This window comes from Bison bison, unplaced genomic scaffold, assembly GCF_000754665.1.
Source record: "Bison bison bison isolate TAMUID 2011002044 unplaced genomic scaffold, Bison_UMD1.0 scf7180017864029, whole genome shotgun sequence".
NCBI lineage: Eukaryota > Metazoa > Chordata > Mammalia > Artiodactyla > Bovidae > Bison > Bison bison.
Window position 1 is genome coordinate 2,696,053 of NW_011494601.1, and position 11,793 is coordinate 2,707,845.

The following is an 11,793-nucleotide window of genomic DNA, read 5'->3' on the forward strand; positions in this document are numbered from 1 at the left end:
CCCAGGATTCCTCCCAACTGCCGACATGCTCAGAAGCTGGTTCCAGAGGTTAGAGGCACAGGCTCCGACTCACAGAGTGATGCTGCAGTGCCGACCTCCATGGCCTGTAATGGATGTGACCGTGATGCCTGAACTACAGATATACAACAGTCACAGCCTCCCCACCCAACAGCCTGGGACTTCGAGCATCTTGGCTCCCTCACCCTTCCCTGTTTGCTTGTCCTCAGAGAATTCAGACAAGGACCCTGAGTCTTGGAACAGCCACATACCTCCAAATACCGAATCATGAACATGCAGGGTCCCTAAGCTCACCCCCACCCAAAGTTTCCTTAATGAAAGGCAGAAAGGAGGTTCCTCCCTCTAAGTCACCTGACACAGCTGTGGAGGAGGGCAGGCATAGAGTTTCCTTCTGTGACAGTACCTGTCTTTCTCTTCCACTTCCTTTCCTTCTCGTTTGGGAAATTACAGGAGGGACTTAGAAGGTGAGGCACCCCAGTGGAGTTTCTCTAAAAATGAGAGACTCACCACCTGGAGGAAATTCATGAAGTTATAGGCAGAGAGCAGCCACTCTCCAGTCACAGGCCACAACGTGCCCTCGGAACAGCTCTGGCCTGAAGGGACATGGGTTGGACCTTGTTCAACAGATGACACTTCTTTCTGGTCTCAACTGCCCCACTATAAGTTGGGAAATGGGGCGAGGTGTGGATCAGGATTGGGTTAATGACTAGAAACCATGTCACTGGTCTTGAATGGCCAGCGGGGAGGAGGGTGAAGGGCAGAGCGCTGTGTGTGGTTCACTGCTCTGTCCCTTCCTGGCTGTGCATTCTTGAGGAAGTCGCTGTCCCACTCTGGGGTTTCCCTCCCAGTTCTGCCACAGGAGGGAAGGATATTGCCCAGAATGCCCATTGCCTTGCTGTGCTGCTATTCATCAACACTTAGCAAGTCTACCCGCAGGCAGAGCTCTCCCTTCTCTCAGAGGCCACTGCTTTGCCCTCTCTAGCACCCCATGGGCATGCACAGGAGGCTGAAGCGGGGGTGGTAGCAGAGCACTGGGTGCCAGACAGACAGTGGCTCTTCAGTCACAGCATTTCTTTAAAAAGCCAGTTCGAATTCTGGAATGCCATCCAAGTCCTTCAAGGTCAAGGTCCACCTCCTCCGGGCAGCCTCTTGACTGTGTCAGCCTGGCCACCTTCCTCCCGCTGCTGCTGCTGCTGCTAAGCCCCTTCAGTCGGGTCCGACTCTGTGCGACCCCACAGAAGGCAGCCCCCCAGGCTCCCCCGTCCCTGGGATTCTCCAGGCAAGAACACTGGAGTGGGTTGCCATTTCCTTCTCCAATGCATGAAAGTGATAAGTGCAAATGAAGTCGCTCAGTCGTGTACAACTCTTTGCGACCCCATGGACTGCAGCCTACCAGGCCCCTCCACCCATGGGATTTTCCAGGCAAGAATACTGGAGTGGGGTGCCATTGCCTTCTCCACCTTCCTCCTAGAGAACCCCAAAGCCAACCTGTCACCAAACCCTAGCTTTGCCTTGATCTGCCAGCTCGCAATTTTGCCTCACCAAGTCTTTCTTCCCCAACCAGCAAGAGTCAGCTCCTGGAGCAGAGACCCCCTTCATCTATGTGTTTAACCCCAGGACCAGGCAGTCTCATGCTTTCAGCTCAACTCAGCAAAGACCTGGCCAAAGGCTGGCTGTGGTCATGGCCAGGCAGGTCTGTGGCAGGTCTCCAGAGGAGCAGGCCTGCCATCAGCAGCAGCAGCTTTACTGAAATGGTTCAGAGGAGGGGTGGCTGAGAAGGATGTGAGATGTGGGATGACGAGACGCAGGACGATTCTGGCAGGACAGGGAGTTAAGGAGCCAGAAGGTAACAAGGGTAAATGCAAAGGGTGTGGCTTGGATCGCAGCGCCTGTGCTCAGTGGCTGGCAGCACTCAGCCGGAGAAGACCTGTGGCTTCTAGCCAGGCCGGGGTCAAGCAGGCGAAGGTGGATGAAGGAGGGTTTGGCCTCAAGAGTGGTGGGTCTCAACCACAGGTGGTATCTCTGTCCTTTAGACGTGTGAAAGTCCTTTAGCAATGCCTGGGGTGGGGGGTCACATAGGAACTGAGTGGGCAGGAGCCAAGACGTGACCTGCCCCACAAAGTCCTGCACCATTAAAAACTACCCTGGCCCAAAAGGCCAATAGTTTCCCAGAAACACCCACAGAAGGGGGCTGCTCTAAGCGACTGAGCTGTCAGACTGAGGGTGCGATGAGGCAGTGACCCTGAGAGGGGGTGAGGGGCTAGGTGGTGAAAAGCACTTCGCAGTGAGGCAGGGAACCAACCCCCATCCTGCCCGAGCAGGTGCTGGACCCGAGGAGCTCTAAGCGCCCCTTCTGGCTCCAAGAATCAATTGCCTCTAATTCGATTTATGAGCATGGCCAGTACCCGACTTCCCGGCAGGGCCTCTATGGTGTGACCCAGGTCTCCTGCAGCGCACTCTGGGCTGCAGGTGCCGCGGTCAGGCCTGGTAATGAGTGTGGAGTGCCGACTGCAAATGCCCCTCCCTGTGGTCAGCAGGGACTCACACTGGGAGAGCAGACCGCACAGCAGGCCCCGCTGTTCCAGGGTCAGCCTGCAGAGCGCTCTGAGAGAACAGCCCTGCTCAGCGAGGGACCTGCGAGATAATTAACTAGGACACGGGCCGGTCCTGACCATGTGCTCCCTCTGGGGTTGGTGGAGGGCAGACTGGCCAGTTCCTCAGTGCCTGCTGCCTCTGGCAGGCCCAGTATCACCTGTGACGCTGGGTTTCCATAGCCCTGCCCCTATGTTGAAGGTCCAGCCTCCCTTGACTCCTGCCTGGGTGGCCTTCAGCCCAGTGACCTTCCTGAATCCCTTCCAGACCTGCCTGTGATTCTGCTCAGGAAAGAGGGAAGGCTCTGGATTTAGGGATACTAACTTTCTACCGAAAGTCTAGAACCTAAAGAAGAGACAGCTCTCCACCGAAGGGATCAAGCAGTCAGGCTGGATAAGATGGCACTTTCAACTTCTGTTTTGATGGTGGACAAATAGCACTCACCCATGAGGATTTAAAATACGACACCCGGATTTTAGAAAATGTACTGCCCTCCTGACTATTCAGGGGCCCCACCCCTGTTCTCTGACCTGGGGACATGTCCAAGGAGACCTGGGGGCCCGAGGGGTGGCTGTCCAGCACCCACGCAAGCGGCGCCTGGCCCCAGCCCGGGTGGCGCACGCCCACTCACCTGTGCGACAGAGTGGGTTTCATGGAGCTCATGGAGTTGAGGGGGGGCTGCATGGGGAGTTTCCCGGGGGGGTCGCTCTGGCGGCTCTTCTGATGTCGGAGCAGCAGCAGGCGGCCGAGCTCCTCGCACCAGGAGGACAGCAGGGCTGCAAGGAAGGACAGGATGGTCAGCGAGCTCATGACTGGCCACCGCGCCTTGCCGCGCCTGGCCCACCTCGCCCACCCAGGCTGGGCGCTCCCCACGCAGGGTTTGCCCCCAGCTTGACACAAGTATTCTAGCCCTCTCAGTATTCTTGCCTGTATAGTGGGATAAACATCTGAAGGGAAGAGGACCGAAAAGCTGCTATTGCTGAAGGAGAAGATCAGAGGAGGGCAGAGTGTAACGGCAAAGTGGGGAGAGTCAAGACGACGGAGAGGACTGAAGAGGCAGGGCCAAGGTGAGGCCGGAGGCCAGGCACAGACCGGTGTGTGCCCAAGTTAGGAACTGCTGGTTGCCCCCACACATCTCAGTGAGGCCCACACCCTTGGACTCTGGATAGTCAGCTCAACATGGCTTCCTCTCCATGAGTGGGACCCCAAAATCACAAGGTTTAAACAAAATCTGGATCCTTCCTAGAACCTGTTGCTGTTTCCAGGAGTGTTTGCAGAGTTCTCCTTTCCCCCAAAGTGCCCGGAAGAACACAGGTACACCCACCTTCCGGGCAAACCCGTGATGGGTCCCTGTGCTATTGGGCACAGACGCTGGAAAGGACAAAGCATTTCCAGGGCACAGGGTGGCCCAGGGGTGGGGCAGGGGCCGAGCCAGAGTCTGCCGGGGGCACCAAAGGCAGGAGCACAGGAGAATGCTTCACATCCAGGCTTGGGGAGGCCTCAGAAACTAGGAAACGCTACCAGAATAAGCTAGGTGTTGGGGGATGAGAGAACAATTCTACTTCATCCTGAACTGTGCCAGTGAGGCCACCAGAGGCCAGAAGCACCCTCAAGGTCAGTGTTTCTGGCCAGTCCAAAAGCTGAGGTTTGGGGAAGGAGTCAGAAATCAGGAAGGCTGGGTTGTCAGCACCTCGCTGCGTGATCCTAAGGAACACACAGACCCTCTCGGGCCTCGGTTTGCTGGCAGGGAAAAAGGAGTCATGACTGACGCCCTGTCTTTCCTCCAGGGCTGTGGTCAGGGGCAGAAGGGGACACTGTGGAGACTGTGGCCACAAAATGGGTTGATCACAGCCCAGCCAATGCTCTGCTCCTGCCGTCAGTAATCAGTCACACTAATTACTGTTCTGAGGGGTTCTAAGGAGTCGACCCCGTCAAGGAGTCAGGAGCCTTCTGAAGCAGGACAGGACGCACAGCCCCCTAGCCCATCTCCAGGGTCTGCCATCTGAGCACTGTGCAACATGCTTGTGTGTCCTTTTCTTGAACCCATCCCCTGTGATCCACGGTATCAGCTGTTCTCCCCATTCTACAGATCAGCAGACTGAGGCTCAGGCAGAGGAAGTCACCCGCTCACAGCAACCACTGAGGGAGGGGCAGACACTCAGATGGTGCCCCTCCTGTGTATCCTGGTGGGTGCAGCCCAAGGCTGAACCAGAGTGTGGGGGAGAAGATGAAACTCTTCAAAAGGCCCAAACTGGGACTTCCCTGGTGGTCCAGTGGTTAAAAGCCCCCCCTGCCACTGCAGAGGATGTGGGTCTGATCCCTGGTGGGGGAACTAAGATCCCACATGTCACAGGACAACTAAGACCCAACATAGCCAAATAAATTAAAGAAAAAAAAGGGAGGGGGGGCCCAAACCAGGCAGCCACGGTCTCCAGCGCCCTGACTCAATGAGAAACTCCTCCTGCTTCTTCTGAGTCACACCTTTTACTGTGTTCAGCGGGCGATGGGGGAAGAAGCATAGATACACAAGGCCCTGGAGAGACGGCACAGGGCTGCCAGTTCAAACCACCCAGACCTTGGATAGGCTCCCCTAGTAGCCCAAGGCCCGGAGAGGCAGGCTGGGCCCCTGGCCCAGGGAGGCTGTATCAGGAGTGTAGAGAGTGGGGCCTGGCATCTTGAGGGGCAGCAGGCTCTTTCCTGCCCCTCACCGGGTGGGCAGGGGCCAGGAGGCAGCTTTTAGGACCAGCAGGAGAACACTGTCCATCCAGCCGTGCTGAGTGCTGGCTAGGAGGGAGGTGCTCACGCTCCCAGGGGCCCGCTGGGGACGGAAGGGCGAAGGAAGGGTGGTGGTTCTTGTGGGGATGGGGTGGGGTGGTGAGGGGTCCTGCCGGCATCACTGAGTATGTTTGCCTGGCCTGTGTGGTGGGCAAAGATGCTCAAAGAGGCAAGAGAGGCTGACATACAACCTGTGCCCTTCCCAACTGGGCACCTGTTTCCCCCCCTCCAGGAGAGGGGATCAGTGGCTGAGCTGTGTGTAAGAGCTGCATCCTGCCCCCTCTGGGGGCCTCACCATGCCACCACCTGCTCAGGGAGGAGGGTGCCAGAGAGGAGAGGCCCCCACCCTGGCTTTTGTCTGCCCAGAAACCACGGCAAAACGCCCCCGATGCGGGTGCCCAGCAAACATCTGCCACAGCTGGAGCGGGAAGCGGCCTATTCATCGAGGCTGGAACAAACAGAAATGAATTTCCAGATTGCTCCATTCTTCTCCCAGGCCCCTAGTTACCGCTTCTTGTGCGGGGGGGCACCGGGCATCTGGAACCTCATTTGCACGCCAAGCACGAGGCCCAGCGGATCACAGCGACGGAGGGGCCGCTCGGCTGCCAGCACAAAGGATGGCCGCAGATGGTGCCGCCTGCTGCCTGCCCTGCCCACGCTGCCCCCCCTGGCCCGTGCTCCTCCTGGGGGCCACCGAGCCATGGGAGGGGCTGGGGCACCTCGGGGGGCCTTCGGAGCTTTCCTCCAATGTCACAAGCCACTCCCCCATTTGGTCAAGGACGGCCCTTGTCTTCCTATTGCTAGCAGAGTGGTTTTCCGTAGAGAGAATAAAGGGAATGGTGTAGAGGGGCCTGGGATGCTGTGAGCAGATGTGATGTGGGTATTAGGCGGCCCCGACACAACACAGATGCCAGGACAGCCACATTCCTACAACCAAGAGGGAAAGGACCGGGAGCGAGGCAGGCACCACCCGTCACCCCCTCGGCCTGAGCGGCCAGCTGGCAGAGGCCACGCGGGCAGATGCAGACTGGAGAGACACAGGGTAGGCTCTCATCATGGTGCAAGCCAACACAAGCCGTTCCGAGGCAAATGCTGGTTAGTGATAACACGTGGGGATTTGCAGCCACAAAACCAGAGACTCAGGAGGACAGACAGAGACAGGCAGGGGATTATACAAGGACAGACAGACAGCCTGGCAGGGTGAATGTCTGGGTGTGCGTCTGTGGGTAGGCCTGGATCTGGGCTGTCTGTACACGGCTGAGTTGAGCATGCCTCTCTGATGAGGTGATACCAATGTCTACAATACTCCCAGGACAGGGGAGGAGAGGGGACAATGGTGAGCAGGCTGTGGACGTGATGACTAAGTGTCCTGGCTCTGGGGTTCCACAGACCCGGCTTGAACTGTGCCCTGACGCTCTCTAGCTGGGAGATTTCACACTGGCTGCTTTACTGCTTGGAGCTCAGTTTCCCCATCTGTGAAATGGATTTTTATAGGAGCCGCCCACCTCAGAGAGTGGATGTAAGCTGTAAATCAGTGCTGTTAGTCAACCAAAAGAGAGGGAGGGTCGGCGGAACATCCGAGCAGAAGCCAAAAGAGAAGCAGGGTTGGCGGAGGCCCAAATGACCCGTAACTCACAGCAGCCCCAGGAAAACCACCGCTCGATCGCGCGCCCACCTCTCCCTTCACACGGCACCTGGGTAGCTGGTGAGGTACGGACCCGACGATCATCCCAGCTCGCTCTCTACCGCCCATGTGAGACCTTGAGCAAGTCACCTACGTTCCCGTGCCTCAGCTCCCTCATTTCTAAACGGTGGTCGCGGTAATTCTACTCCCTGTCTCACAAACCAGCTGTCAGGATGCTGGTCAGGTGCTGAGTTACCACCATACAGTGAAGGAACAGCATCGGGCACAGCGTAGGTGCTCTACGTATGTTTGCTACAAAGATGATCAGTATTATTGACCTTGGTAGGTAGATAAGCAACCAACAGGATGGGCTTTGGTGTCTCTGTCCACCTCTGACCATACAGCAGCAGCCCCAAGGGGTCAGTGGAAGAGAAAGGGGATTCCAGCCGGGGAGAAGACAGACAGGTTGCCCTCTCAGAACTCCCACTGCCTGCATGTGCCTCTACCGCTTACCCGGCAAGCCACAAGGGGCACTAGGGTTCCATGGGCTTAAACAACCAAGTCAGCTGCCAGCAGCACGTGTCTTACAGTCGAGGCCACAGCACGGCGTGACGGGTGCTGTGTTTTCCTTTCCCAGTGGTACATCAAACAGTGGTGTGTGTGACAAAGGGGGCTGGCTGTCTCCTATTCCTGGGACCCAGGAGATGTGTCTAGGGGCCCCTGCACCAGAGGGTGCTATGGTGAGGTGGCACAGACATCTACGGAAGAGAAGTGGAAATGAATGTGGGGTCTGAGAATCACACAGGACACAGGAAGCAGATCTGAGGAAGGGCACTGGGGGAGAGCCCAGTTCCTGATATTTGCTCCCCAGAGCTCCCTGGCTCCTGCCCCTACAGCTGGCAGCCACCACAGTGTCCCTTAGAGACCAGTAAAAGGAAACCAGATGTAGAAATAAGGGGAGGTCTGGCGTGAAGCTCTGGGGCATCTTAGTCCAGGCCTGTCCGAGATGTGGCCCGCCTGGAATCAGTGACAGGCCCTGTGTTTGCCTCTGACTGCAGCTCCCGGCAGAAGAGATGCCCAGGCTGGGCTGGTCCGATGAACTAGTGTGGGGCTGCCAGTCTTGAGAGAGGCGGCAGAAGGAAGGGGCTGCATGGCTGGATCTGGAAACCGTCGGGGCCTCAGGTAGGGAGGGTGGATCTGTAATCTCCAGACCAGCAGAGTAATCAGCAGACAATGAGTCACTTGCGGGTAGAGGGGAGGCAGAGGCTGGGGTCTGGGAGTCAGAGCATCAAAGGGGCAGATGAGCTTGCCTAGGCACATGCGAAAAAACTGCCCCTTGCCAGGCAGGGCTTGGGCTTAAAAAGGACCCAGAAACCATAGGCACTCGTGTGGCCACACACACACACACACACACACACACAGACACATACACACACACAGACACACACACAAAAGGCGTTTGTTCCCTATGAAGGCAAGCAGAGGGATATTAAGACAGTGAGAGGCCAGGATATTCAGTCCTGGTGAGGTCTGGGAATGGGGAAGGGATGGGAGCAGCTGTGGGGGGATGCAGGGAGGATGAAAGGCCATCTGGGGAGGAGGGTGCAGAGACCTGGATGTGCGGGCCAAGCAGGAGAATTATCAAATGTGCTGCAGCCTGGGGAAGCTACATGCAAAATGAAACAAAGGCGTATTAAGTATCAAAGAGCATCTTAGCGGCTAAAAGGCTGCTGGAGAACAGAGGAGCTCTGAGTGTGTGAGTGTGTGAGAAGGAGGGCTTCTGAGACTCAAGGATGAGGCAGGGCTCGGGGTGCCCAGGAGGCATATCTGCCAGGCAGCAGCCCCTCAAATCGTGCTTTTGGAGGGGGCTGGAGAGGAAGAGTCAGAGTGTGGCAGAAAGGGCCCCTGGGAATATGCAAATGGAGTTCACTGTGCAATGAAATATACTAATGATACATTTTCAAAACGTTTCCATACATTAGCTTACTACATCCACACAAGACCCTCTGAAATGGCAGCAGAAGCTCAGTGGTCCCTCTCCCAGCAGGGAAGACTGGGCATGGGCCGTGCCTGGTGAGTCAGGGCAGAAGAACCAGTCCTCCATGCTGGGCTCCTCCCCACCTCTCCTCCTTCCCCCCCTGCCACAACTGAGTTCCTATTCCCGGATCCACTCGAATTCCCCAGGATCACCTCAAGCCACCTCGGGAAGATGGGCACGCCACCCCGCCCCACCCTTGGGTCACTGCAGCCTGATTATCTTTGCAGTCTGCCGCCTCTGCTTCTTGCCTGTTCCAATCACCTTCTGCAGCGTCGTCCTTTCTCTCCCGAATGATGACAAGTGCGTTCTATCATTAATCTCAGTCTCCAGTCCCGCCTCCTGCCAACCCACACGCTACAAGGCGGCCGGAGGAATTTTTCCACAAATGTATGCTGTTCACCTCTTTCCAGTCTGTGTCCCCAGAGGCTGCACAGGGCCTGGGAGACGGCAGAGGCCCAGAAAACATGCTGATTTCACTGAGAGTCAGGCTACCTGGGGAAAGTTGGGGAGCAGGGTGTTCTACAGTGAGAGCGTGAACCCCGAGGGCCAGGATAGGATTCCAGGGGTTTGCTTCTGCAACCCTGGCCCCCAGCACAGGCTACGAAGCCAACACACCACTAACAGATTAAAATGTACTGCATCTACATTACCCAGTGTGCAGAAGACAGGCGAGACAGTCAGACACTGGACACACTCCATCTGAGACCCAGTCGATCAGGCTCATACACGTGACCTGGCATCCTATAGCTTTTCAGCCTGCCAGCAGCTCCCCATTCCTCAGGGTCAGGGACCCAGTTCCAGGAGCACCAGCCCTGAATGCAATCTGATTCACCATGTGTCCGGGTTGCTGCTGTCATCAAACAAAACCTACCACCAAGTCAAGTGACACCTGATTGTGACATGCACACCCCATCAGCCGACCACGCCCAAATAGGGAACGAAAGGTAAGCAGATGACAGAAACAACACCCTTTCGTTAATGCAGAAGAGCCAGCTGTGGGCACTGTGTTCATGTTGATGCGTCCGTCACACCCAGGATGACAAAGGGACTTCCTAGAGCATCTCACCCCAGGCTCCCTGGAGATGCTGCTGCTACTCCTCCTTCTGCCTCCTAGACGCAGGCCACACCCTCCTACCCTCTGACCTTTTTTTATCTCCCAAAACATGGGGTCCTGCCTGGGGCCACTGCCCAAGGAAGCTTGGGAGGGTGAAAACCAGCGAGGACTCCTGCCTGTGCCGGGGGACCAGGGTTCTTCTACTCTGCAGATCCGGGCAGGGAAAAGGAAGCACAGTGAGAGCCCAAGAGGGATGGGTGAAGGGGGCTGCTGAGATGATGATGACGGCCTGGCCTCTCCATCTCATCTGTAAACTGGGGAGTCAATAAGAGGAAGCTCTCCTCACAGGCCTGGTGTGAGGAGCCCTAAGATGAAGGAAGGGCCTGAGATTTAAACCACATGCGCAAGATGGCAAGTCTTCTGCTAGAGTCTCAGCTGCAAACTGGAAGCTGTGAAGTGCTCTCTCTTGCTTTTAGAAGGCAGAGTGGCTAAGAGCACAGACTCCAGCCAGCCTTCTGGGTTCAAATCCCAGCTCAGCCACTTAGCAGTTGCGCGACCGTGGGCAAGTTACTTAACCTCTCTGTGCTCTTGTTCCCCTTTTGGTAAAGTGGGGATAATAAATAACACCTACCTCCGAAGCCATCATGAGGATTAAACAAGCTGATACATATAAAATGCTAGCGTGATGCTGAGCGCGCTTCCCCAGTGGCTCAGTGGTAAAGAATCCACCTGCAACGCAGGAGCCACAGGAGACGAGGGTTCATTCCTGGGTTGGGAAGATCCCCTGGAAGAGGGTGTGGCAACCCATTCCAGTACTCTTGCCTGGAGAATCCCATGGACAGAGGAGCCTGGCGGGCTACAGTCTACAGGGTCGCAAAGATTTGGACACGGCTGAAGCAACTTACGACACACGCACGCACATGATGCTGAGCATATAGGAAGGACTGTAAGAATAAACTGTTACTGTTTCTGTTATTAAGAGGTTTCTCTGTCTCCCCATCTACATACTGTAGCTCAAATAAAATACAATTTCTTTCACCCATCTCCAGGAGGATCACAAAGAAGGCTTATATGCCCTGGACCCAGTCTTACACCACTTTCCGCACACTGGGTGTGCTCTGGGTGGTGCTGTTCCTTGGCACCCAGTGGGAACCACGTCCAGTGTTTTTCTCTGCCAGACACTCTGAATTCGGCAGACCAGGGCCCCCATGGAATTACGTCCCAGCAGCCACACACTCTGACTCAGCTGAGGCCATGCAGTGCAGGGGGCTAATCTGGGTGGGCTCCTGCCTGCAAAGTGCCTGGGCGGCAGGCAGACCCTCGCCCCTCCTCAGTCCCTATGTCCCTGTGTGTCCAGCAAGAGGCGGGATGGGAGCCAAGTTCAGGATTCCTGCTCTGATCCGTGACCCCTGAGAAGAAAGCTGTCCCTGGAATTGTCTGCCTGTCCTCCTCTGTGGGCGCACCACCGCTGGGTGCCCCCTGCCTGTCCTCCTCTGTGGGCGCACCACCGCTGGGTGCCCCCTGCCTGTCCTCCTCTGTGGGCGCACCACCGCTGGGTGCCCCCTGCCTGTCCTCCTCTGTGGGCGCACCACCGCTGGGTGCCCCCTGCCTGTCCTCCTCTGTGGGCCACCACCGCTGGGTGCCCCCTGCCTGTCCTCCTCTGTGGGCGCACCACTGCTGGGTGCCCCAGAA

The 11,793-nt window shown here is 56.8% G+C and overlaps 1 protein-coding gene across 7 annotated transcripts in view; it reads right to left on the bottom strand.

Moving 5' to 3' along the window:
* The window catches only part of ZMIZ1 (zinc finger, MIZ-type containing 1), a 216,823-nt gene that overhangs the window by 33,949 nt on the left and 171,081 nt on the right, over positions 1 to 11,793 (bottom strand). For all 7 annotated transcript variants that reach the window (XM_010834167.1, XM_010834169.1, XM_010834170.1 and 4 more), the window contains one exon: positions 3,242 to 3,386. In XM_010834167.1, coding sequence (XP_010832469.1) covers positions 3,242 to 3,386 — 145 coding nt within the window. The remainder of the gene's footprint in view (positions 1 to 3,241; positions 3,387 to 11,793) is intronic.